Source organism: Poromitra crassiceps, assembly GCF_964638095.1.
Source record: "Poromitra crassiceps genome assembly, chromosome: 6".
Taxonomy (NCBI): domain Eukaryota; kingdom Metazoa; phylum Chordata; class Actinopteri; order Beryciformes; family Melamphaidae; genus Poromitra; species Poromitra crassiceps.
Window position 1 is genome coordinate 15942514 of NC_139627.1, and position 27925 is coordinate 15970438.

General features: G+C 44.1%; 1 protein-coding gene across 1 annotated transcript; it reads right to left on the reverse strand.

Moving 5' to 3' along the window:
• Window positions 1-5152: 5152 nt before the first annotated feature.
• Window positions 5153-27788, reverse strand: gpat3 (glycerol-3-phosphate acyltransferase 3). Its single transcript, XM_083638000.1, has 13 exons — window positions 27724-27788; window positions 27021-27191; window positions 26686-26752; window positions 22773-23067; window positions 19833-19907; window positions 19629-19718; window positions 19428-19521; window positions 18752-18867; window positions 13941-13996; window positions 13689-13774; window positions 10382-10510; window positions 9512-9591; window positions 5153-6320 (listed from the first exon to the last, which is right to left on the reverse strand). Exons 2-13 carry the CDS (start codon window positions 27162-27164, stop codon window positions 6194-6196), a joined length of 1359 nt encoding a protein of 452 aa, XP_083494126.1. The 5' UTR covers window positions 27165-27191; window positions 27724-27788; the 3' UTR covers window positions 5153-6193.
• Window positions 27789-27925: the final 137 nt, after the last annotated feature.

Here is a 27925-nt window from a genome sequence, read left to right on the forward strand (position 1 = left end):
CTGGAAACAAAAGCAATCAAGGTGTAGGAAGAGGGGGGGGGGGCTCCGGCCGCCATCGAGGTGGAATTCTGCCTCTCTGTCAATAAAAGGCGAAATGCCTTCTGAGGCACAGGGCCGAGGCCAAAGAGGAGTCTGCAATTTCACACCTTCATGTACCTCGCCAGAGGACATTTTTCATCTAACTCAAGTAAAACCAACCCAATCGCCAGAGTGAAATGTCTGCATTGTACCTTTCTGCAATGCACGGATACGTACAATCTCAGCGTAAAATTTTAAACAAAACGTCGCTTACTTTGAAAACCTCTCTGCCTTTCCCAACGTTAAACGCAAACGAAACAACTTTAACGACTTTGCTATACGTTTAGGCAAGTAAAACAAGTTGCTTAAGGTTAGGGTTATGGTTTGGGTTAGGCTTAAATAACAAAAATGTTAAATGTGACGTACGGTTGAAATGTTGACTTTGGAAACACTGGGGATCGAACACACGGCTCTCTGGTGTGAAAGGCAAGTGTTTAGGACCTCCCTCCACCCCGGCCACCGCACTATTTCGGATTGCAGAAACATACACGACATTTTATTATGGCAACCAGGCTGAGTAAAGACCAATGAATGGGTGGGTGATTGCTAAGGAAAGAACATATCTATCGATGATGATAAAAACGATGACACTCCAAATAAATGTCAGAGGAAAAGGGGCTCTGTCCAATCAGTGCATGAGTACATAATTATTTCCTAAACTAAATAAACTGGAATTTAACCACAAATCAATCAGCTCTCCACTTGAAGAACTTCAGACTCAATTGTAGCTCAATCAAAGCGGGCGGGGGAAAAATCAATTCCGACCAATTATAGGCCGTTTCATTAGTGTATGCAAATCATCAGGCCTCCTGGCCACAGGGACTCTCTCTCTCACACAACATAGGCCAGTGATTCTCCACCTTTTTCATATCGAGATTGAAGACCCCCAACTTGGTCCACTTTGGGGCCACGGACCCCCATTTGATGACATTTTGTGTGTCAGACCTAAATCTGAAAATGTGTCCAGAATTCCTCGCCTATCTGTATTGTAGAGATAACAGAGGGAGAATCTATGTCGATCAAAACATTCATTCTTCTACCTTCTCCAATAGTTTTAACTTATTGTTAATTAAATCAAATGGGGATGTTTAACAATTCATCCGTTTGCTGGGGGAGGCCCCTGGGATAACCCTCAAGGACCCCTGGTGGTCCCCGGAGCCCGTGTTGAGAAGCAGTGGGCTACACACACACACACACACGCACACGCACACGCACACACACACACACGCACGCACGCACGCACGCACACACACACACACACACACACACACACACACACACACACACACACACCATGGAGGATAGACACAATTTTCTATCGGAAAGAAAACTTTGCTCAACTTCCCCCATATCTCATAGGTTTGTTATGGCTTGTGACCTGTGGTCAAGCTGATTTTGCACCGGCCTGACTGTGACCGTGTCCGAGCGTCACGCTCACCCCGTGACTGCTGCACGGTGCAGCGCGATCCACCCCCGGAACAGCCGGGCCCCCAGCAGCATGGCCCCCGGAACAGCCCCCCCCCCCCCCCCCCCCCTTCCCGACCCATATTTAAGCTCAATCACAGCTAGCGGACAGAGAGGACGGGCAGCACGCTTCTCGCTATCTATTATTTATCTATCCAAAGCCCACCCTGTTAGCCCTTCTGCTTAGCTTATTATCCAATTAGATCACTTTCTTTTGTTATGACACAGTGATGGCACTGACTCATCACAGAACAGGTAGGCCTATAGAGGCACTGACTCATCACAGAACAGGTAGGCCTATAGAGGCACTGACTCATCACAGAACAGGTAGGCCTATAGAGGCACTGACTCATCACAGAACAGGTAGGCCTATGTTACTCTGCAAGACGAGTCTTACTGTAGGCACACGTCAAAAAATTACATAACGTTAAGACGCTTTCAAAAACGATGAAACAAAAAGTTTCTAGACACACTAATGCAGAAAACAAAACATGTAAGACATTCGATTTATATCAGCAAAAATCTACCACTTTACTGTCTATCAGAATTCAAAATATTTAAGATGCAAATGAAACGCTATAAGCATTTTGTTAGATTTTTTCAGCCTCCTTCAATACATAAATACTGGCAAAGGACGTGGGAGGTGTGTATCGTCATGTGAGTAGTCTTATAACGTGGCCTCATTGTGACAGGTCTGTGATGAGACACTGAGTCAGACGTGGGGCTGAGCTGGGATGCTCAGCGATATGGAGCAAAAATCACATCTGTGTATTTCTAGGCTAAATGGCAATACAATATCTCTTGGTATTTTCCACAAAGTGGGCTAAATGTTCAGTTGTAAGTCAAAGCCACATGTGAGATGTCACAAGCACTTTTATTAAAACAACACTGATCAAAATAAGATGCAAAGACAGGATTTCCTTCCCGGACTATTGGTGCTTTCAGAAAATATTTACACAATGAGATTTTTGATAAATAATCATCAGTAATGTGGATATAATAATAATAACTACGTGGGTAAAGGCAAATAATGGAACAGTTAGAACAGTCTGGTAAGTTCAGAAAATGACATCACTTTACTGCAATGCCTTTAAAACCAGGAAAAGACAACACTTATGCCGTGTCACCACATTACCATATCCAAAATCTAAGACAATATCTAGTCTCAGATCACAATTTGGATATAATATTAATATTGCCCAGACCTATCTTTGATGCTGGCCTACATCTAGTTTTGTGGAATTCATAATAGCTGTATTGATTATTCTGTCTGGATCTCAGCATAACACACATGACAGCCGGAGAGCTGTTTCCAGTGCAGAATAGATGGCCGAACAGTGCATTTAAAGACATTACGCTCTAACTAATGGCAACTCTTACGAAAGAGCCTCAGTCATTTACCCTCCGGACTGGTCCAACTGCTATAGTTCCCAGCAAAAATGTGATTCAAAATGATGTCCTGCGCGGACTACATTCTCCGGGCAGAATGATTCAATTTGGAAATGTATTCATATTTACTTAGTGTACCTGCATTGCATTTGTATAGATCACCCGCAGAGTAAAAAACTCAAATTGAGGAAAATCAAATCAGCATATATGGAGACGTAGTCGTAGTGGTCTACAGTCTACAGTCTACAGTCCTCCTGGACCCCAGCAGGGGTCAGTCCAATGCCTTTTATGATGTCCCTTTGAAATCTATCTGAATCACATTAAATTGGATATAAAGATGTGCAGACACATACATCACAGTAAATGGTGTGGCGGAGCATCGCTCGCCAACAATCCCACCTCAACAATCGGGTTATAAAATCGGCTTTAGATCCTATTAATAATTCACAATCTTGTTAGGGGAGAACAAACATTTCTGTTCAAGCAATTTAAGTCGCGGGATTGTTATTATAGGCGAGGTTGCAGCAGGCGAGATGGCCTGGGTGTGTGTGTGTGAGAGAGAGAGAGAGAGAGAGAGAGGGGGAGAGCCTGTGAAACGTAAGCCTCGCTCGCTCGCTCGGCGGCTCGCTGTGTGCGGAAGAATAACTCAATGCTATTTCACAGTCTCTGCTTTCTTTATTAAAGCGCCGTCACAGTAAACATGTCTTCCCGATACTCATCTGCTGTCGGCGTTTTAGCTGCAGAGGACCGTGCCGTTCTCTCCTCTCTCCACATCTCTCTCTCTCTCTCCACATCTCTCTCTCTCTCCTCTCTCCACATCTCTCTCTCTCTCTCTCTCTCCTCTCTCCACATCTCTCTCTCTCTCTCTCTGGCACCTCTATTACAGGACAAGCATAAGGGGTTATTGCTAAGGACAGACTCTGCCCTTAAACTGCCCCCGGCAGTCAGGTGGCTGTTTCAAAGCCTTTCTATCAGCCGTGCTGTTAATGAAATCAAACATGGCATAGAGCGGGTGTTGTCTTACACCCGTGTAGAGCGGGCGTTTTCTTACACCCGTGTAGAGCGGGCGTTTTCTTACACCCGTGTAGAGCGGGCGTTTTCTTACACCCATGTAGAGCGGGCATTTTCTTACACCCATGTAGAGCGGGCGTTCACTTACACCCATGTAGAGCGGGCGTTCACTTACACCCATGTAGAGCGGGCGTTTTCTTACACCCGTGTAGAGCGGGCGTTTTCTTACACCCGTGTAGAGCGGGCGTTTTCTTACACCCGTGTAGAGCGGGCGTTTTCTTACACCCATGTAGAGCGGGCGTTTTCTTACACCCATGTAGAGCGGGCGTTTTCTTACACCCGTGTAGAGCGGGCGTTTTCTTACACCCATGTAGAGCGGGCGTTTTCTTACACCCATGTAGAGCGGGCGTTTTCTTACACCCGTGTAGAGCGGGCGTTTTCTTACACCCATGTAGAGCGGGCGTTTTCTTACACCCATGTAGAGCGGGCGTTTTCTTACACCCATGTAGAGCGGGCGTTTTCTTACACCCGTGTAGAGCGGGCGTTTTCTTGCACCCATGTAGAGCGGGCATTTTCTTACACCCATGTAGAGCGGGCGTTCACTTACACCCATGTAGAGCGGGCGTTCACTTACACCCATGTAGAGCGGGCGTTCACTTACACCCATGTAGAGCGGGCGTTCACTTACACCCATGTAGAGCGGGCGTTTTCTTACACCCATGTAGAGCGGGCGTTTTCTTACACCCATGTAGAGCGGGCGTTTTCTTACACCCATGTAGAGCGGGCGTTTTCTTACACCCGTGTAGAGCGGGCGTTCTCTTACACCCGTGTAGAGTGGGCGTTCACTTACACCCGTGTAGAGCGGGCGTTCTCTTACACCCATGTGCAGTTGTGAAAGGGAATATCTTGCTTAAACAAAGTTACACGCTACAAGTGGCCTATCCAATAAATAACATATTTTTTAAGATGCTATAAGATGCTCTCTAGCTGATGATATTATAAAAAAATAAGGTTAAGTTATTATAACTGTGTGCCAATTGTGAAACCCGTTATAAAAACAAAATCCGTAATTACACACTGACACAGGTAAAAGAACAGCACACCACCTTGACCTTAAAATAGACTTTAACACACTTAAAATGCGTATGTGTGGTAATACCAATAATTTGTATTGAACTGATAATAATAATAATAAAGGAGATATATTCGTAACAACAATGGATGGCTCATTTTCTATCAGTTTTGGCTTGTAGATATATCACTAAGTCAGATACATTTTCATTGTCATTCAAGCTATTTCACATGTGTATCATTTTAATGACAGTGGTCCCAGCTATATGTAACAACTTTTGATAACAGATATGTATGTTGATGTCCTGAGTCTTCTTGAGCAATGGAATAGGTGGATAAAGGACTCAAATGATTGTTGTGTTAGCAAACACTGCCTCCCAGTGGTAGAGATACGCTCCTACAGCAACACAGGGCAACAGCAATGTAACTAAAAACAAAATCCTCAACATTAAGACTTGTTCTTTTTGAGCATTTCTTTTTGAGCATTTCGTTCAAGCTTTGAGGCTAAATGCTGGTTTTAGACTTAAAATGCCAGATCCAGCATATAAGGTGACAACAGGTAAAAGGTACAAAGCAAAGTTTCTTGGTCAAAGGAAACAAAGTTAAAAAGGCAAGTATAAAATATATCGTCAATACCGCAGGGATGATGTATTTTTGTAGGCCAACCCAGAAGTTAGCATCGTCTGGTTCCCTCGTCTCAAAGTGCATGGCATTTCCTAATGGGGTTTTTGGTTAAATGCCTGAAATAAGGTACGTGGTTAACAAAGGTTTATGAACCTGTGACCTTGGTGCTCAACAAGATCATCTTCACAAAAAAAAACACAATTTCTATGATTTTTGAAGCGTAAATGTGGCGGCCAAAAATCGCAATCGACATAAAACGCTGTTCATTTGTGAAGATTAGCTACTTTGCTGAACACAAAGGTCTCAGTATCATAAACTTATTTCAGACATCTAACCAAAATCCCCATCCAAAAAACCCCATTGACTTCCAGACGAGGCTAACGTAGGGGGTTTCAGGCCCCCTTCCTGCTCTCTAGAAGCTAAGCAGTCTCCTTCATCATGTGACCTACCTCTGTCCAGCTTGGACTTTATCCAATTCACCTGATGACAGACATGACAGAGAGGTGCCAGCAGAGTCACAGAGACAGTCCAGTTCATCAGAGGGATTGTCCCATATTTACTCTGTCTCTGGGGCCGGTGGGGAACAGCGGCCATCTTGTCCCAGCGCGAGCATGCTGCTGTAGAGCTTCTGCTGCTCCTCTTTAAACGAGTCCTTCACCTTCCCTCTCTTCAGCCCGCCATCCCTGCCAAAAAACACACTGTCAAAACCCATTTAAAGATATGTTTCATTCATTCATTCATTCATTCATTCATTCATTCATTCATTCATTCATTCATTCATTCATGTCTTTACTGCAGACTCATGGTCCATAGAAGTACACTAAAAGACAATACAAAAAAATCAATAATAGTCAACAAATTCACAAGTTCAAATGAATTGTATATTTAAAACTAGGGCCCGACCAATACTGGATTTTTGGAAGTGATGCCAATATTAGGGAGTTAAAAAAATCTGTTATCGATATATCGGCCCACATTCTTACACACACACACACACACACACACACACACACACACACACACACACACGTGTGTGCGGGGTCGCCTTTCTGACGACCCCACCTGGGCCGTAAGCACTGAGGACATGGGAATGGGGACACACCCTCAGCGCCCACAGCATCCCAAGTGGGAATCGAACCCAGCACCTGGCGACAGCGCTACCAAGGGGCCACCATGAAGCACTTGTTACTAAGCTATGGAGGCAGCATATTTTACAGTTTAACAACAAACTGTATTGTCTACAATGTCATCAGCGCACTGAAACAGTAAAATTCGTGGGGAATTTAATAATATACATAACTATAAATAAAATAGCACAAATAACACAGATAGAACTTATAATATATATAATATACATAAAATGCTGTGTATCTCACTACTGTAATAAGGTGGTCGAGGTCCACGTGGCGCACAATTGCTCACGCATGCGCAGTTGAGCGTGCGAATCATGCTAGAAATGAACATGCGAAGCTCGCAACATTTCTAGTTATAGCTGATAAGGAGGGAAGATAACTTAAAAAAAAACTTAAAAACTTAGATAGAGAAGATAACTTTAAAAAAAAGCCACATGGACTTTTCCCACAGGATTGCCGTTCAGGGACATAAAAGAAACGGACTTGCCATGAGCTCCCTTGACCTCAAACTTGTCAGAATGTGTTGTTTTGCTGCCAGTGCTCCGTTCTCATACACGGAGTCGTGTATATAAAGAAATGGACTGAGCCTCGTAGATGAGTGAATGAAGCGATCAGAATGAAGAGTGTGGTATTTCTGGCGTAGTCTCGACGCCAGACCCATGAGAGTTCTTACGCTGATACACTACGTTACTGCATGCTGCAGATCTCTCTCTGGGTCTGATACACTACGTTACTGCATGCTGCAGAGCTCTCTCTGGGTCTGGGACGTTTCCCCCCAGGCGGCTGGTAATGGGAGGGAACCGTTCACTTGGCCAGTCATATGCCAGGGATGGCTTCAGTCCTGCCCAATCAGTAACGACTTTGCGATCAGACAACACGGGAGGCGCAGCCCATTTTCCGAACCACTCTCTCATTGGTGCTACGACCTGTCACTCATTCAATTTCACCCCCCCTAGACGCGCCCACCAAACCCCAGCAGTGGCTGTGAAGTGGTACAGACTCATTTATGTAGTATGCGGAACGTAGCGATTCAACGTAGTATTTGAGTCTGGGGAGAGACTACTTCTGGCGGTGCTGTTCTGTGTTTGTGGCACATGCCTGGGCTCAGGGAGAGAGAGAGCGCAGCAGCTCCAAACAAAATGACTTCTTCCAAGCGGGGGGGAACAGCAGAGAAGGTGAGAGGAAGCCTTGTGAAAGAGGTGACGACTGAAACGGCTGCCACAGGGACGGCCCACAGACAGACAGACAGACAGACCACCAGGCAACATCCACAACAGCCCAGTCTCAGAATTTGGTAAAGAATATAACCTCGTGCTGGATTTGGCTTGACAGCCTCCTGTCGTGACCACTTCGCTATTGATTCGTTGCTGTCCCTACCCCTACCCCTACCCCTAACCCTAACCCACACCCTAATCCTAATGTTTTCTGGAAGAAAAGTCGCTTTTCCAACTTGCTAGGTCTTTTAAAGGACGGCTTTACCGTGGGGAATATGAATATCAATCTCACGCCCCTAAGGTTTTAGAATCCGTTGAAATATTTTGAAATTGGAGCTTCACTGCCTGACCTATCAGGCATCTCTCACATTTTTAGGGAAGCCGGATGACGCGTTACGCGTCACCCGGCTTCCCTCCCCGCTTGCGGAACTCGAGCGCCTATGAACTACAAGTCTTGTGAGCCATGGTCCCGCCTCTAGAGGTCCTCCACGCCCCTTCAGAGCTCTCGACGAAAAGCAAAAGGCAGCCATCTTGTTCACCCGCATAGCATACTGTAGCTAGGTTAGCTTTCCATAGCTCCTTGCCAAGAGACCATATCTCTGGAACGGAAGCACCAAAAGACACGGGACTGGCGGCATTGGAAAGCTCGTCAAATTTTACATCTAGTAGTAGGTGAGTTGAAGTAACGAAATCAACGCTGAGCAATGTACCCATTTTTACACATTTTTACAGAAAATAGTTACAACATCAGATGCGCGTAACTCCTACGAAAATGCCTTAAAATGCATGAATTTTTTTTTATGAAGACATCTCCCGACATATATACTACCGTTTACATTTGGTGCAATTTGGAGGCAATTTTATTTTCAATTTATTTCTTCTTCTTTGTATCTTTTATTGTCGAAGCCTTCTTCTTCTTCTTCTTTGAGTTTTATGGCGGTTGGCAAACATATATGTGCATTACCGCCACCTACTGGAGTTTGATATCAGCCAAATGCCTGAGGGGTGGGCATGAAAACGAAGGCCACGCGAGCCCAGTGCATTGTGGGAAATGTAGTATTTCGGGTCCCCGCACCCGCCCCTCCCCTCCACCACCCCCCCCCCCCCCTCCACACAGAGTGGATTTCTGGTGATATCTCTGGCGGGAAACAACCAATTTCAAAAATTTCAACGGATTCGAAAACCTTAGGGGCGTGAGATTTAATATATATTCATATTCCCCACGGTAAAGCCGGCCTTTAAGTACTATTCTCATCACATCATTGTAAGCTACTTAGACGTCTCTGCAAGCTTGCTTTCCTGTCGTTTGACCACACGTGAGCAGTATAAATAAACTCCCTGAACACATTAGATCTGCCCTTACTCTGCCTTGACTAAAGTGGAGTACAATGATATGCTCTGAACAGAGACATCTTCACTCCATCTGTGCACATGCTAAGCTTGCGTGAGAGGATGTTCGCTTGTGCAGACATCCTGTGGCATTATGTACCAATGAACTGTGAGTGATTTAGTATTGTCCCTCCTTACCAGGCCAGGTCCAGCAGGCCTCCCTGGTGGGCGATAGCAGATTTCACTCTGTTGGCAAAATGGGCTGCGTCCTCCCCGTCCTGCTCCAAACACACATACAGACAGTGAGATCACACAGTAACATTCACCTGCTCTAAACACACGTACAGACAGTGAGATCACACAGTAACATTCAACTGCTCTAAACACACATACAGACAGTGAGATCACACAGTAACATTCAACTGCTCCAAACACACGTACAGACAGTGAGATCACACAGTAACATTCACCTGCTCCAAACACACATACAGACAGTGAGATCACACAGTAACATTCAACTGCTCCAAACACACGTACAGACAGTGAGATCACACAGTAACATTCACCTGCTCCAAACACACATACAGACAGTGAGATCACACAGTAACATTCACCTGCTCCAAACACACATACAGACAGTGAGATCACACAGTAACATTCACCTGCTCCAAACACACATACAGACAGTGAGATCACACAGTAGCATTCAACTGCTCCAAACACACATACAGACAGTGAGATCACACAGTAACATTCAACTGCTCCAAACACACGTACAGACAGTGAGATCACACAGTAGCATTCACCTGAAATTAGTTACGGTGACAGAAATGGATGGTTAATATGGCTCAATATATGCCCCTATATAAGCTATACTATAAGCTTACGTTTTTATTTTTAGACCATCTGTGAATTGTATACTACTGTTTATACTTGTTCATATTTCTCTTTTCCAAACTGCACAAATAACAACAACAACAACAACAACAACAACAACAACAACAACAACTGTGTGAAGGGAAATGTCTTGGATTGTAGTGCTGTTGTAACTACATGTTGCAGACACACCTGTCTGGTCATGGGGGGGAGGTACCACACGTTGACCACGATAGCCCAGCTGCTCATCATCCTCAGCAGGTAGCTGACCATGTTGTACTTGGCACTGTTCCAGAAAGCATCTCCAAAGCGAGGGTCATACTGGGACACACAAGAGCAGCACACTCAGTTATTATGGGCTAGAAGGTGAAGCACACTCAGTTGTTATGGGCTAGAAGGTGAAGCACACTCAGTTGTTATGGGCTAGAAGGTGAAGCACACTCAGTTATTATGGGCTAGAAGGTGAAGCACACTCAGTTATTATGGGCTAGAAGGTGAAGCACACTCAGTTATTATGGGCTAGAAGGTGAAGCACACTCAGTTGTTATGGGCTAGAAGGTGAAGCACACTCAGTTATTATGGGCTAGAAGGTGAAGCACACTCAGTTATTATGGGCTAGAAGGTGAAGCACACTCATTTGTTATGGGCTAGAAGGTGAAGCACACTCAGTTATTATGGGCTAGAAGGTGAAGCACACTCATTTGTTATGGGCTAGAAGGTGAAGCACACTCAGTTATTATGGGCTAGAAGGTGAAGCACACTCATTTATTATGGGCTAGAAGGTGAAGCACACTCAGTTATTATGGGCTAGAAGGTGAAGCACACTCATTTATTATGGGCTAGAAGGTGAAGCACACTCAGTTATTATGGGCTAGAAGGTGAAGCACACTCAGTTGTTATGGGCTAGAAGGTGAAGCACACTCAGTTATTATGGGCTAGAAGGTGAAGCACACTCATTTATTATGGGCTAGAAGGTGAAGCACACTCAGTTATTATGGGCTAGAAGGTGAAGCACACTCAGTTATTATGGGCTAGAAGGTGAAGCACACTCAGTTATTATGGGCTAGAAGGTGAAGCACACTCAGTTATTATGGGCTAGAAGGTGAAGCACACTCAGTTATTATGGGCTAGAAGGTGAAGCACACTCATTTATTATGGGCTAGAAGGTGAAGCACACTCAGTTATTATGGGCTAGAAGGTGAAGCACACTCAGTTATTATGGGCTAGAAGGTGAAGCACACTCATTTATTATGGGCTAGAAGGTGAAGCACACTCAGTTATTATGGGCTAGAAGGTGAAGCACACTCAGTTGTTATGGGCTAGAAGGTGAAGCACACTCAGTTATTATGGGCTAGAAGGTGAAGCACACTCATTTATTATGGGCTAGAAGGTGAAGCACACTCAGTTATTATGGGCTAGAAGGTGAAGCACACTCAGTTATTATGGGCTAGAAGGTGAAGCACACTCAGTTATTATGGGCTAGAAGGTGAAGCACACTCAGTTATTATGGGCTAGAAGGTGAAGCACACTCAGTTATTATGGGCTAGAAGGTGAAGCACACTGAGTTATTATGGGCTAGAAGGTGAAGCACACTCAGTTATTATGGGCTAGAAGGTGAAGCACACTCATTTGTTATGGGCTAGAAGGTGAAGCACACTCAGTTATTATGGGCTAGAAGGTGAAGCACACTCAGTTATTATGGGCTAGAAGGTGAAGCACACTCATTTATTATGGGCTAGAAGGTGAAGCACACTCAGTTATTATGGGCTAGAAGGTGAAGCACACTCAGTTGTTATGGGCTAGAAGGTGAAGCACACTCAGTTATTATGGGCTAGAAGGTGAAGCACACTCAGTTATTATGGGCTAGAAGGTGAAGCACACTCAGTTGTTATGGGCTAGAAGGTGAAGCACACTCAGTTATTATGGGCTAGAAGGTGAAGCACACTCATTTGTTATGGGCTAGAAGGTGAAGCACACTCAGTTATTATGGGCTAGAAGGTGAAGCACACTCAGTTATTATGGGCTAGAAGGTGAAGCACACTCAGTTATTATGGGCTAGAAGGTGAAGCACACTCAGTTATTATGGGCTGGAAGGTGAAGCACACTCAGTTATTATGGGCTAGAAGGTGAAGCACACTCAGTTGTTATGGGTTAGAAGGTGAAGCACACTCAGTTGTTATGGGCTAGAAGGTGAAGCACACTCAGTTATTATGGGCTAGAAGGTGAAGCACACTCAGTTATTATGGGCTAGAAGGTGAAGAGCCAAAGAAAGCAGGAGGCAACATGCATACTCTGCACAATGAAACATGAATTCATTCTTTAGTAGGGCTGGGTATCATTTAAAAAATGACAATACTTACTAGTACCAATACCAGTACCCTTAAAGTGATACTGATATCACCATATGACCAGTAGAGAGTACTTTATTCCATACCTTTTTTTCCCTACTTCATTCAATGCGAATTTATCATGTGAATGAATCATACGGGGGTGTTTCCCCCTGTTTTGGGCGTGGTTTCTGAATGATGACGCGCTCCGCAGTGTCTCTATGGAGTATGGATACTCAGCCCTATTCTTTAAGCTGGAAACATGCTACAACGTCAGCCTCGACTTGGAGCCTTGCCCACGGGCAGCTAGTCCTATATAATCGAACGCTAGCTTGACAAGGGGTTCGCAGGGGAGTCCCCAGCAAAATGAGTCAATTGTGTGATTGCACTAGGATTTCAATGACTAGGAGTTAGCCCAAGGAGAGGATGTAGTCGTGCTTATACCATGGTCTGGGTGAATACTCGATTCTGATTGGCTGCAAGGTGTCCATTAATTTGTGATAATGTACTGTGATAATATACACCTAGCTAAATGGTCTATTCCCTGGAATGTGAGTACGGTATAAACGAGCCAGTTATATGGCGTTGCATTCTTAGACATTGCCGTTTTATTTTGTATGTTGTTACATACAAGTGGCCAAATTATTAGTTAGCTTGACTCTAGAATTGTGCCAGGTGCAGCCTGCAGGCACTAAGCGGCCATTTTATCCAACGATAGCCTAATCTTGAGCAGCCGAGGGGACTATTTTGTCTCGCCGGTTCTCAACTCATATTCAAGGTTATGAAAACTACATTTTGATTGCAAAATGCATGGAAATATAAATGAATGGTCTTGTTTTGTTTCTTTGCCAAGTGACCATGGTATAAGCGGGTTAATGCACTTCGAGGTGTCCATTATCAGGAATTATTGGACTTCGCCACGGACGGTTCACGCCTCCACGTCGTCCAATAATTTCTGATAATGGACACCTCGTCGTGCATTAACCCTTACATATACGGTACTTGGTCATAGCTTTCACTCTCTCCTGTTATCGCCCCATCTACATTATATTATACTTGCGCTGTTCACGTCAGCTGCGTCGAGTCATATTTCCGGGCAGCTGTGCCGGCAGGCTCGCCCAGCCGAGGGCTTTGACGTTGTAGTATGTTTTCTGCATTAGGCACCACTGTACCTTGATGGCCACTGGGTATATGGTCCCTCCGATTTCAAAGCTACCCTTCTTAAACATCATGACGGACGTATTGTTGACACAGGTTCCTGTTAGAAGAAGAGTCACAGACAAAGATTATCCTAACCGGCATAACACCACCATCTTCAAATAAGTCTTCTTCATAGCATAACACCAGCATCTTCAAATAAGTCTTCTTCATAGCATAACATCAGCATCTTCAAATAGTCTTCTTCATAGCACAGTAGAACTAACCTTCAGGAAAAATCAGGATTGGAAGTTTGTTCTTCGCTGCGACATGATCCCTCAGCCTGTGGAGTAGAAGACAATAGTTTATCTTTAGTCATACTGTAGGGACAAGATTTTTTTTTAAATACATAATAAATCTAATTTTGTACATGCTATAAGGAAGGCAGAAGGTGCATTATGTATGCCTGCATTCAAAAATTGGCATAGATTATAAATATAGGGTATATTATCCTTGAAATAAAGAGAATATAATCTATCTCATGCCGGTTACAGCCAGCATACAGTACATTTGAGTAGTAAAACCATCTGTGTCTGTCATACAGAACAGCCTCACTGCCAGGGAGGCAGTTATATGCATTATCTGTGCTGCTTGCCCACTAATTGGGCCGCCTCTGGAGAAAATGTACTTAAATCTTCAGGTCATTTGTTTCAGTGCGAGCGATGCTAAACCGTGGCTTCAATCCTCTTAGCCGTCGTCCATTGGCCCTTAGGGAATCCCCAATGAAAAGAGATGTCTTTTCTGTGTCATAAAGCATCAGTCCACACATGCTCCTGGGACAGCTGAGAGCGAAGGATCAAACGCAGTCACTCTATGAACCATTCAATGCACAGCCTTTCCTTTTAAAGCAATATTCCACTTTGTTTGAACATGGGGCCTTATTCGGCTCTTGAAAACTAGAGTAGAAACTAATCACCAAGATCAGATGCAGCTGCACCAGTTTGTAGCATATCAATATAGGTCAATGGTTTGTAGTGTTAGGACTAGGGATGAGCGAGTGTACACCATTATCTGTGTCTGTATCTGTTTAGCCAACACAATATCTGTATCCCTAGCTGTACTCGGAGGGGGCGTGGCTTAAATCAAACATGGGCGGGGCTTCGACTGGAAGTGGACGTGGCTTAAGTTTTGTCTGGTTGTGGTTGTTGTTGTTGGCAATTCAACGTGCCAAGATGCCACCAAGATGTTCAAACTATGGCTATGGTATCGATTCCATTTGTATCGGTATTGTCATTTCTGGCCAGTGCAAGCCGGCCCTACATTATATCTGGCTTTGTCCAGTCCAATTGGCGTCCCGATTTGAGTGCCAATTTGGGTTCCACTTCTGCTGCACTCTTTGCACTTTGCATCACTGATGCTGTCATAGATATTGCGACATCATTGTGATCTCATCAGCGAATGTAACCAAAAATCACAATTGCACAAGTGACATCACTGATGATGTCACAATGCCTATGGCATCATCAGTAGTCTCTTAAAACAGACTGTCTCATCTACATCCGGCAAATGCAGCTATACACAGTCTGTACGTTACACCCCCAGAACATGCACAAGGAAGTTGGGAAAACCTTCAGACAGGAAAGAAGTTCGACGGAATCTGACCAATCACGGCACGTGTGTCCACGAAAAATGCGGCATATTGGATTTTGATTGGACTAATGAGCGGAAGACCCGCCTTTCTGCGATTCTGATTGGACTAATGAGCGGAAAACCCGCCTTTCTACTTCCCATTCCGGTTGGTGCATGATTCTCCCCCACGAAGTACAGACGGTATGGCGGAAGCATTTGAAAATTGCGGAAGCCAAACTCGTCTGTTCTAAGAGACTACATCATCAGCGCCTATGACATCATGACATCCTGACATGACATCATATGACATGATAATGATGTCACTGATGATGTCACAATGTCTATGACATCATCAGAACTTTGAACGTCACCAAAAGTTCTCCACATTAACAAAGCCGCTGCCTGCTACAACAACAGGCTTGTGAATGCTTGATCGCGCTGGCCATATGCGAGGTTACGACCTAGCCTTGTTTCAATGATACCCAGCCCTAATCACCATTCACAATCACAATAACAATATTGACACATTGTACTCGGATGATACTCGTACTGAATGATGCCACGAAAATAGAGTGAAAACTGACATTGAACAGGTTGGTGTCTCAACTTAGCTTCTTCCTGTTTGTGTACTCTACTCCCTCACCAACAAACCAATAGCTGCTTGGGCAATGCTATTAACATCACATCAAGGTCAAATGACTGAAGTCCATATAGACGATTATTGAGATGAGCTTCAGAATCGTTCTCACTTTGGGACGGCTTTGGGAGAACATTTCCAGGTACCACTTTTGACTCAGAGTGCATGGTGACGCATTACAAACAGAGAAGCACAGAGAAACTTTGCGTGGAATACAGTCATTAGACAAACGTCAGAAAATTGCATTCAGCTTAGTATGTCAATATATTTCAAACTGTTCAACTTCCTATGCTTTCTGCACATTGGGCTTATTACAGTATATGATCATAATTATCCTGCACTCACAACATGCTTATATACAATTTTATTTAGTATATTTATTTATGTTAGTTAACAGGTTATATACCGTATGACAGCTTCAACATGAAAACGGTATAAAAACAAGTGAAAGTGAGTGAAATCCTCTTCACACCTAATCCACTTAAACTCTGTTTGAAGTGGTTACTTGTTACAGGTATCACAACATGTGTAACTGTTGTGTCTCTTTCTTTCTGCAGGTGATAGTAAACACAGAAAGAATAGAAAATGGTTTAGGTCAGAATGAGTACGAATTGCAAAGAAGGAAACAAAAAACATCGTAAAAGGGGAAGGTCACAGAAAAACCACATGCATTTCACATGTGGAAAAACCCATGATATCACATGGGCAATATGTGGAACACGTGGTTTGGGGACATATTCAGGTGCTCCACATTCATGTCAAGTCATTTTTCTGTAAGAGGATCCTCGCTGACTTCTAAAATGAAACAATCTAAAGAAAAGGGGGGGGGGTCAAATTAATATATATTAATTACTATATATAATATTATATATATTATATTATATATAATATTATATATATAATATATTAATATAATAATATATATTGGATATTGTTTAGGTCCCCTACAGAGACTACAGTGCTGCTCAGAAGCAAGAAATGACCAGATTTAACATAATTCCATAATTCCATAAATCTTCAACTTATTTTGTGGGCAGTGGTGGCCCAATGGTTAGAGAAGCGAGCTTGTGACTGGAAGGTCGTCGGTTCAATCCCCGGGACCGGCAGGATAAATCTGGTTGGGGAAAGTGAAAAGGCAGCGCTTGCCCCTCCCTCATTACCACCACTGAGGTGCCCTTGAGCAAGGCCCTTATCCCCAACTGCTCCAGTGGAGCTGATCAGTGGCCAGCAGTTCAGACTGTGGTTGTACTGGTCAGCTTCCAGGTATGAATGTGTGTGTGAATGTGAACAGGGCACTCCTGAAAAAGAGAGCATTGCTCTCAGTGAGACTCCCCCTGTATAAATAAAGGTAAAAAAAAAAAAACACAAACCCCCCCCCCCCTATTTTCACCCTAATTTTATATCAGATTTCTGACCAAAATCTTGTCAATTGCTTCACTTTAGCGCGATTTAGTGTCCTATAGGGCCAATGGACACCCCAAAAGCCCCCAAAGCATGTCTTTCACACTCACTAAATAAGTTTATCTATCAGCTGACAACTTCCAATATTTGTTTTGCAATACTTCACACAGGGCGGTGCATGGACAGAAGACAGGCAGCTACAGCCGGTACAGAGTAAACAAGGAAGTAGGCTCTACAGCAGCATCCAAGGTAGCATCAAACCTGTATGACAAGGACTGAATTTACCAACATGTTTCATTACATTACAACACAACCAATGTGTTGAAAAGACATGCTTTGGGCCGGGGCTTTGGGGGTTACATTTTCGAGCGTCCATTTTGGCCCTTTAGGACTGTATTGGAGAGCTGCACACACAGGCAACATGCAGTAGCTTCTATCCACCTTATTTTTGAATGCCCCACTGTAAAAAATAATTGTGCGTCCAAGGTCCGGTTTAACGTGACTTATTGTTGCAGCTTGCCATTTCCTAAATGGTATTCTACTTGATTTGAAAAGATGGCCACCTATACTCAGTCTCTTGTACCCTGGCTGAATTGAACATAACTTGGTCAATAAGTATGTAACATACAAAATAAAACAACCCGTAATATCTTAATTTTATGTAGAATGCAGAGGACATGTAACTGTTTAGTTAAACTTGCATTCCAGGAATATTGTGCTCTTAAGATGACGTTAGTGGCTCGAGTCTGTTTCGTCCTGAAACCCACATAGGTTGCGCCAGGCGTAACCTATGTGCGATTCGAAATAACGCATCCGAGATAGAAAACGTTATGAATATAGCCACGTTATAAACAACAAACTAACGCTGGTGATCCATATGGAAACAGTGTTACTCGAAATGGTTAAAAGTTATATCAATTTGGTCATTCAGTGGCGTTTTACTGCCATGTAACATAACTAACTAGCGGCTAATATTAGCCACACCAGGCGATTACCCATGAATGCACTGCGCTCTTAAAGGGATATTTATCGACGAGATTTTTGCCAAGCTGGACCTGATGATTTGCTCCGTTCGCCCCCAGACGGGTGTCAAGCTGTCAGCAACAAGGCTGGGAGGATCACACCGGAAGAAGCACCCATCAGGCAGATCAGGCAAAAATGGCCGCCAAAAATAAGGTGGATAGTGAAGCAGTGGTTGAGATTTTGGTCAGAAGCAATCGGAATATTATGGAAAAGCAGGCTGAAAATGGCTGGGATTATAATATTATATTATCATATATAATATATATAATATAATATAAATAAAATGCATAGATAAATTGTATTGAAAGGCAAGAACTCAGCATTATTATTTCTTGCAGAATTCTTCCTGTCTCTACAACCCATGTGTTGTTATTGGTATCCTTTTATACGCACTACTAGATGTCTCACCTACTGGTAACAGCGTGGCGGTCTCTCATCTCGGATCTCTCGAACCACACATGAGGGCAGGACCTCAACATGGACCTCTGGATGACCCCCATCAGGCCTCCGTGAACCTGGCCCACCTGAGGACGACATGGAGCAGAGAGCACACACATTCCCAGCCTCTTTAGAAACAACAGCTGCTGTGCTGGGCGAAGTATCAGATATCAGTGACACGCTCACCTGCCCTGTCCATGAGGTATGCGCAACATGATATCGGCATGTCATCGGTATCGATACCGATAAAGGCTTTAGAAATGAAATATCGGTATCGGCGCCGAAACAAATATTTCTGCCGCCGATATGACAAGGCGGGAAATGACGCTTTAATTATGCCCAAATGCTCGATGCCTACAGTACATAAATCAAAACATGCCATGTTTTACATAACCTAAGTTCATGTAGTTTTCTTATTTTGCCCAGTGAATGCGCATTGTATTTATTTCTGCATCTGCCAGTAGGCCATCGTGATAGGAGTAGGCATAATGATGTGTTCATTCCACTACAGGAGAAACGATGTTCTCTGATATTAGTTGGGGGAAATGTGTGCATATATATCAGTATCGGCATCGGCCAAAAGAGTTGGAAAATATCGTCCCAAAAAATTCCAATATCGTGCATCCCTAGTGTCGATGATACTCACCATCGCGTAGCATCCATCATTGGCCAAAATGACGACGTCAATAGGTGTGGTGTGGTTCGCGACACATATTCCTCCTTTTTGTGGTCGGTTCTCTCTAGAAGAATAAGACCAACTCTATGAATACCTGGTTGGTGAGCAAAGAAGACATGATGCATGTGAAAGAAGAGGAGCTGCACTTGACACATGCAGCCAGGAACGGACTTGTTGTGGTACTGGATGGTCGCTGAGAGTCCTCTGGCACAGATCCTGTAGCACATCAGATGGACCAGCTCACTCAGCCAGTCCTTCACACTGTGGTGGTGCAGACACACAAATCAACGCTTGAGTCGTTGGACAAGCAAGTGTGGAGCACCGACAAAAGCAGAAGATGCAAAAACCCTCTGAAATGTTTCCTTGTTACTGTACCTGCTGTCAGGCACAAATCCAACCAGGCTCGTTCCAAGCACAAGCCATGTTAGGCCAATGATTGCCAGGGTGATCCTGCAACAGAAGACGAAGAAACAAGGGTTCTCACACCTTCTTAAACATCAAATTCAAGAACTTTCAAGGCCCAGTTCCTTACATTCAAGGAACCAACAAGGGATAGTTTAAGACACGCATCGAGGTCAGTTAGTGTTACAACACAGAATTTGTATGAGAACTAGCAGGCTTTACATTAGCTCGGAATTTAAAAAAAGACAGAGGCTTAAAGGAGTGAACACTTCTCAACTGTGCTTTGCTAAACCTATTTACTAATGTTAAGTTCACAAAAAAAACAAAAAAACAATTTATATTCTTTTCACAAAATATATAAATGCAGCACTTTTAATGGCCGATGTCTTTATGTCAATTTTCAACAAGCACAAACCTTTAAGACCACAGCGCCACTCCCTCTACGCCCCGCCCCCTTCCATAGCCCCGCCCCACCACTACCCACCACTCATATCCCTCTAACCAGTCATCCTACCCACCACTCATATCCCTCTAACCAGTCATCCTACCCACCACTCATACCCCTCTAACCAGTCACCCTACCCACCACTCATATCCCTCTAACCCAGTGTATCTTAAAGTGTGGGGCGCGCCCCACTTGTGGGGCGCAGTGGTATTACAGGTGGGGCGCGGGTGAAATCCGCGGAACCAATGTTTTAGCCATTTTTAGGTCGGACTTCTTTTCCCCGTGAGGAAATAAACAAACCCCGCGCTTCCGTAGTGACCCGTTCATTCATCAGACAGACTGGAGGCTGTTTAGTTTAGATTAGTGCACAATGAAGAGACATTTGGCTGGGACAAACAAGGAGTCGGAGGGCGGCAGTCAACTAAAAAAACCGAGACGAAAATATGATGACGCCTATCTTGCTCTGGGATTCACAGTCAATGCGGTAGGAGACGAGGAGAGACCAGTCTGTGTTCTCTGTCTGAAAACTCTGGCAGCGGACAGCATGAAGCCTAACAAATTAAAAAGACACTTGGAGACAACACACCCCACTTTCGTCAATAAGCCACTCGGGTTCTAGAGGAAACTCGGTGAATACCGCAAGCAGGAAAATCGCTTTGTAAAAGTGGCATCAGTGAACAGCAAAGCACAACTAGCGTCATACAAGGTCGCATACAGAATTGCACAGTGCAAGAAGCCGCACACCATCGCTGAGGAGCTCATACTCCCAGCAGCTATCCATATGGTGTCAACTATGCTGGATGAGACCAGCGCTGCAAAATTGAAGACTATCCCGCTGTCCAATGACACAGTTGCAAAACGTATATGTGACATTTCAAATGATCTCGAGGAACAACTCACGGAAAAACTGACAGACACACGTTTCGCCTTACAAGTGGACGAGGCTACGGACAGCAATAAAGACTGCTTGCTTATCGCCTATGTTCGCTTTGTCACGTCGGAGTCACTGAGTGAGGATTTGCTGTTTTGCAAGTACGTTACAAGCAGAGCAACAGCTGAAGAGCTATGCTTCTGGACAGTTACCTGACACAACACGGGCTGAATTGGGAGAACTGTGTGGGTTTTTGCAGCCACTAATACTGAGAAAACTTGAGTCCTCACCATTATTATTATTATTTTCTGCACAGGTTGCACTTTATTATTCTTTTGAAAAGATTTGCAGTGGAAAACAGGCTCATTGCAGCCACTAATACTGATAAAACTTGAGTCCTCACAAATGTCTGCACTTATTATTTTCTGCAGGTTGCACCTTATTATTGTTTTGAAACGATTTGCAGTGGAAAACAGGCAGCCCTTAATACAGTGATAGTGACTTGAACTCACAATTAAGATATTTGAATTTATTTTGTTTTGTAGAGGTTGCACTTTATTGTTATTGTTTTTGAAAAGATGTGCAGGGCAAAACAGCCAGAATATAGAAATGAATGGTCATTATGTCAATAAAAGTTAAACTTGGACCGTTTTGTTTCAATTTTGTTGGGGCGGTGGGGCCCGAAAGATTTTCTTCCTCCAAAGTGGGGCCTGACAGAAAAAGTTTGAGAACCACTGCTCTAACCAGTCATCCTACCCACCACTCATACCCCTCTAACCAGTCACCCTACCCACCACTCATATCCCTCTAACCAGTCACCCTACCCACCACTCATACCCCTCTAACCAGTCACCCTACCCACCACTCATATCCCTCTAACCAGTCATCCTACCCACCCTTCGAATCCTGACTCTCTATCTCTACCACCTTCCTATCCTTAGCTACAGTATGTCCCTTTTCCCAGTCAACTCACTAAACGTTCATAACTGACTGACTGAGTGTCCCGGCTTTTCGGTGGTGAAGATTTTCAAGGACCTCCGATTTCACAAAGTTTCAAAACCCTAGGCATTGGAGACGTCATTTCAAAGCAGCAGCAATGTCTTACTTTACACTGGCTGTTTCATTTGTTTATTCATGTAGGCTCCATGTTTTAATGTTTAAAAGGCCAAATTAAAAAAATTGTCTATAAGAGATTAATTTAAAAAAAGAAATGCATGTCTTCTGCCTGTGTCATTATTCAGACAAATCCATTATCCAATAGCCCGACGTCGGCAATTCAATCTTGCATGATCATAATATACAGTCTCTTATTGATTTTTAAATGCTCGAAATATGTCCCCATCACTCCGTTGCATTGACTGTTAATCACTGAAGATATTCTATATATTTTTTTAATAGAATAGTCGAATATTGGTATCTGAGTGGAGGACGGCCCTAATAGGACTACAAACCATCAGCACGCACTAGCTCTCTGCCTCTTGCAAAACCCAAAGTTATGGAGCAGCGTGCGCCGGGCAGGCTCTTGCCACAGTCACCATTCCCCCTGAGAGGGCAGAGGTCACACACTGACCTGAGAGGGCAGAGGTCACACACTGACCTGAGAGGGAAGAGGACACAGTAGCGGACGAACACGCCCAGGCCCCAGATGAGGGTGAGCCGCAGGCTGATGTAGCGGAAGTTGTGGTTGGTGCGGGTCAGCAGGTTCCAGGAGGCCAGCTCCTCCGAGGAGAAGCGCTGGGTCACCTGGTCGTCCACGATGCTCTCCAGGCCCTGCTTGTAGAAGTAGAAGGCGTCGCTCAGGGAGAACTCCCCTCCGGCCAGAGAACCGCGCCGCGAGCGCCGCACCTCCCCCATCTCCTCCTCCATGGAGCCCCCCTCTCTCTCAATGATGCCTGCGGCACGTTTTCACAACAAACTCTATAGTGAGTGCCTTCACATTAGCCCACGCTAATCCCATAACTGGCATAAGCTGGCAATGGCGATAATCTGATTGACACATTGACATGCAGTTTAGTAAGTAGAGGGGACGCGCCTCAAAGTGTGTGAGTCTGTGAGTGTGGACATTGAGATTGGGCCATGCACTGAATAAAACGGATGAAAAAAAGTTAGTAAAAAAGTTAGGTGTGTTTAATCAGATTTCCTCATAATCTGATTACAGCCGTTATCCGATAATAGTGCTGTTTACATGACCGCTTGAATAATCTGGTAACTCCTTTATCAGTGTGCATGTAAACACACTCAATGAAGCAGCAAACTACTGAGGTAGCGCCTTGAGAGATAACCCCGTTATGATTTGGCGCTATATAAATATAAAATTGATTGATTGATTGTATCCTGCTCTGTTGGTTTATCCTGCTCTAGGATCAACCTAAGAATAAAAAGAAGGAAAAAAAAATCATAAAAAGATGAAAAGAATGATTTAGTGGTAAATACAAAGATCTTCATGTATCATTATGACGTATACAGTGGATTCCATAAATATTTGTCAGCCTAACAAAAATGTGGTAAACTCTACAAAAGTGAGTTTACCCTCCAACACAGCCCTGTCTTTTACCTCTTGGAGCCTTCCACATGTTGACACACATGTCTTTCTCCACACCTCAGAGATCTATAGCAGTGTTTACACAAGCATTTATCCTGCCTATAGCTCGGACTGTACCACCTTCTATAGCAGTGTTTACACAAGCATTTATCCTGCCTATAGCTCGGACTGTACCACCTTCTATAGCAGTGTTTACACAAGCATTTATCCTGCCTATAGCTCGGACTGTACCACCTTCTATAGCAGTGTTTACACAAGCATTTATCCTGCCTATAGCTCGGACTGTACCACCTTCTATAGCAGTGTTTACACAAGCATTTATCCTGCCTATAGCTCGGACTGTACCACCTTCTATAGCAGTGTTTACACAAGCATTTATCCTGCCTATAGCTCGGACTGTACCACCTTCTATAGCAGTGTTTACACAAGCATTTATCCTGCCTATAGCTCGGACTGTACCACCTTCTATAGCAGTGTTTACACAAGCATTTATCCTGCCTATAGCTCGGACTGTACCACCTTCTTGGCAAAGGAAGTAGGACAGCACATATTCTGCAATCTTTGCTGAATAATTTGCTAAATCATGTTGTGTAACAGCCTCCATGTGACTCATTTACTAATAACAAACTGTTGTGGTGTGTTTGAAAGAGGGACGAATTCAGAGGGATAAAACAGCACCAGAGTAAACAGCTGCTCTGTAACATGCCTAGCTGTTGAATAACAGCACCAGGATAAACTGCTGTTCTGTAAACATGCCTAGCTGTTGAATAACAGCACCAGGATAAACTGCTGTTCTGTAAACATGCCTAGCTGTTGAATAACAGCACCAGGATAAACAGCTGCTCTGTAAACATGCCTAGCTGTTGAATAACAGCACCAGAGTAAACAGCTGCTCTGTAAACATGCCTAGCTGTTGAATAACAACACCAGGATAAACTGCTGTTCTGTAAACATGCCTAGCTGTTGAATAACAGCACCAGGATAAACAGCTGCTCTGTAAACATGCCTAGCTGTTGAATAACAGCACCATGACAAACAGCTGCTCTGTAAACATGCCTAGCTGTTGAATAACAGCACCAGGATAAACAGCTGCTCTGTAAACATGCCTAGCTGTTGAATAACAGCACCATGACAAACAGCTGCTCTGTAAACATGCCTAGCTGTTGAATAACAGCACCATGACAAACAGCTGCTCTGTAAACATGCCTAGCTGTTGAATAACAACACCAGGATAAACAGCTGTTCTGTAAACATGCCTAGCTGTTGAATAACAGCACCAGGATAAACAGCTGTTCTGTAAACATGCCTAGCTGTTGAATAACAGCACCAGGATAAACTGCTGCTGTGTAAACATGCCTAGCTGTTGAATAACAACACCAGGATAAACTGCTGCTGTGTAAACATGCCTAGCTGTTGAATAACAGCACCAGGATAAACAGCTGCTCACAAACATGCCTAGCTGTTGAATAACAGCACCAGGATAAACAGCTGCTCTGTAAACATGCCTAGCTGTTGAATAACAGCACCAGGATAAACTGCTGCTGTGTAAACATGCCTAGCTGTTGAATAACAACACCAGGATAAACAGCTGCTCTGTAAACATGCCTAGCTGTTGAATATCTATCATTGACCCCAAAAGTTGCTGAACTTTCCACATCTGTTCATTAGTCATATACAGCTACAGTACCCTGCCATGAAAGCCCTTCTAAAGCTCAAGCTGAAAACAAGATGAAAACAATCTGTGGCCGTCGCACAACATGCAACGCACTTAAGCAGAAACAAGTCCTATTCCACAGACGCTTAAGCAGAAACAAGTCCTATTCCACAGACGCTTAAGCAGAAACAAGTCCTATTCCACAGACGCTTAAGCAGAAACAAGTCCTATTCCACAGACGCTTAAGCAGAAACAAGTCCTATTCCACAGACGCTTAAGCAGAAACAAGTCCTATTCCACAGACGCTTAAGCAGAAACAAGTCCTATTCCACAGACGCTTAAGCAGAAACAAGTCCTATTCCACAGACGCTTAAGCAGAAACAAGTCCTATTCCACAGACGCTTAAGCAGAAACAAGTCCTATTCCACAGACGCTTAAGCAGAAACAAGTCCTATTCCACAGACGCTTAAGCAGAAACAAGTCCTATTCCACAGACGCTTAAGCAGAAACAAGTCCTATTCCACAGACGCTTAAGCAGAAACAAGTCCTATTCCACAGACGCTTAAGCAGAAACAAGTCCTATTCCACAGACGCTTAAGCAGAAACAAGTCCTATTCCACAGACGCTTAAGCAGAAACAAGTCCTATTCCACAGACACTTAAGCAGAAACAAGTCCTATTCCACAGACGCTTAAGCAGAAACAAGTCCTATTCCACAGACGCTACGGTGAGGATCAGGACTCACGAGGGCAGTGACCTCTGGCAAAACGTTTCAATCTGCACTCCACTCTGACACAGAGGGGCTGAGGACACAGACACAGTGTTTCACAGCATATTGGAGATGGCCATGAGCACAGGAGTTATGCAACGTGTGCTTGCATCATCAGCATGAGACGGGGCCGTCTGTGTGTGACAGCCACAGACAGCAGCACCCCGACATCAACGGACTGACCAATCCGGAGCCCCCACACTCACACGCAGTCACATGAGCCGAATCAAATCCCTCATACCACAGGACACAATGTACTGAGCCGCGAGACAAGGAACTACACATGGCTCTGTAACGTTAACGTTTTTAAACATTTCTCTACCAGTGTCTACTTAAGAGATCGACCTAAAAGAGAGCTTTACTGGAGCTCACACTAAGGACATGTTCAGTGGTGAAACGTATTAAAAGGGAAGCAATACAAGAACGTATAATGGGAAGTGGAGCATTAATTTGTTGTGACGCACTCAGGATCTTCATATATAACAAAGCCTTGACTCCCTCATAACATTGACTCCCTCATAGTGAAGGTAGGCTATAGGCGCTTACCATTGGGCAGGGGGATGGGCACGGTGGGCTGCTCCTTGCGCCCCCTCTGGATTCGTAGCGTGGCCCACTAGCAAGAAAACAACATTATTTTCAGATGACCTCTGACCCAATGCCTGCTGCTGCACGTTGCCTAACTGTCCGAGGAGTGAACAGGGCAACCACAAGTACAGATGGTTCATTTCATCACTGCGAGAACACGGTGATGAAATTTGCATCTGGATTTTTTTTCCCTCTTCTTCATGACAAAGCTCTATCAGGTTACATAAAACACAACCCCTTTATCAACCTTTGCCTAAAGAGCAAAAGAGAAAAGATAATATGTGCATTTAAATGACCTCCAGAATGTGGACCAGGATCTGAATGTAGACCCCGGTGACGCCCAGGGAGAAGCCAAACATGGCGGGTAGCATGATGAGGCCCAGCACCACGGAGATCCACAGCTGGAACAGCAGTGCCGCTACACCCCACGGGTCCTCCATCACCACCCACTGGGCTCATGGCATCGCCTACAAGACAACACAACACAACACAACACAACACAACAGTTACACCGCTTCTTTCTGTCAGTGTTAATGGAGACATTGAGCATAATATAGGAAGACGACTTAAAATGGTAAACTAATGAATTAAGAGGTGCTTCTCAACATTTTTCATATCAAGGATGCGTAATTTTGTAAACATATTAGAGCCACAGACCCCCATTTGATGAGATGTCCCAAATCTAAGCATTTGACTATTGTTAGATATGATTTTGTCCAGAATTCCATGACAATCCACGACTAGGTAGAGATAATAGAGACTCATTATGATTGAAACAGTCATTCTTATTCTTTCTCTAATTGCGTTCACTTCTTGAAAATGAAATCATAGACTAGAGAAGAAGTTGAACAACTCGTCAATTTGCTGGGGAGCCCCTGGAACCCCCTTCCCTCAAGGGCCCCTGCCTGGTGGTCCCCAGACCCCACGTTGAGAACCACTGGAATACATGACAGTAACATAAACAGCAACAAACAAACAAACACGTTCTCAAATAAATACCTTCAAGCCGTTTGGTTTAGATAGCCCCAGTTTTAAAGACCCTCGTGCGAAGCTGTAGGTAGGCGAGTGCCTCAAAACAAAATGCAATCATACAGCGGGTTGAAAACACGCCCCCGCTGGTCTCTTCGTGGTAGTTGCCAGATATCGCGAGAGAAACAAGCAACCGTGTTTGCGCGTTTGTTTCTCTCGCGAGATCTGGCAA

What these genes read in the sequence shown, in the direction of transcription:
- gpat3 (XM_083638000.1), bottom strand. Translation starts at nt 27,164, where the DNA reads ATGGAGGACCCGTGGGGTGTAGCGGCACTGCTGTTCCAGCTGTGGATC. An exon ending in CGCCACGCTGTTACCAGTAG is followed by an intron (nt 13,997 to 18,751) that starts GTGAGACATCTA and finishes TCTACTCCACAG; the next exon opens with GCTGAGGGATCATGTCGCAG. An exon ending in TATACCCAGTGGCCATCAAG is followed by an intron (nt 10,511 to 13,688) that starts GTACAGTGGTGC and finishes TGTGTGTCCCAG; the next exon opens with TATGACCCTCGCTTTGGAGA.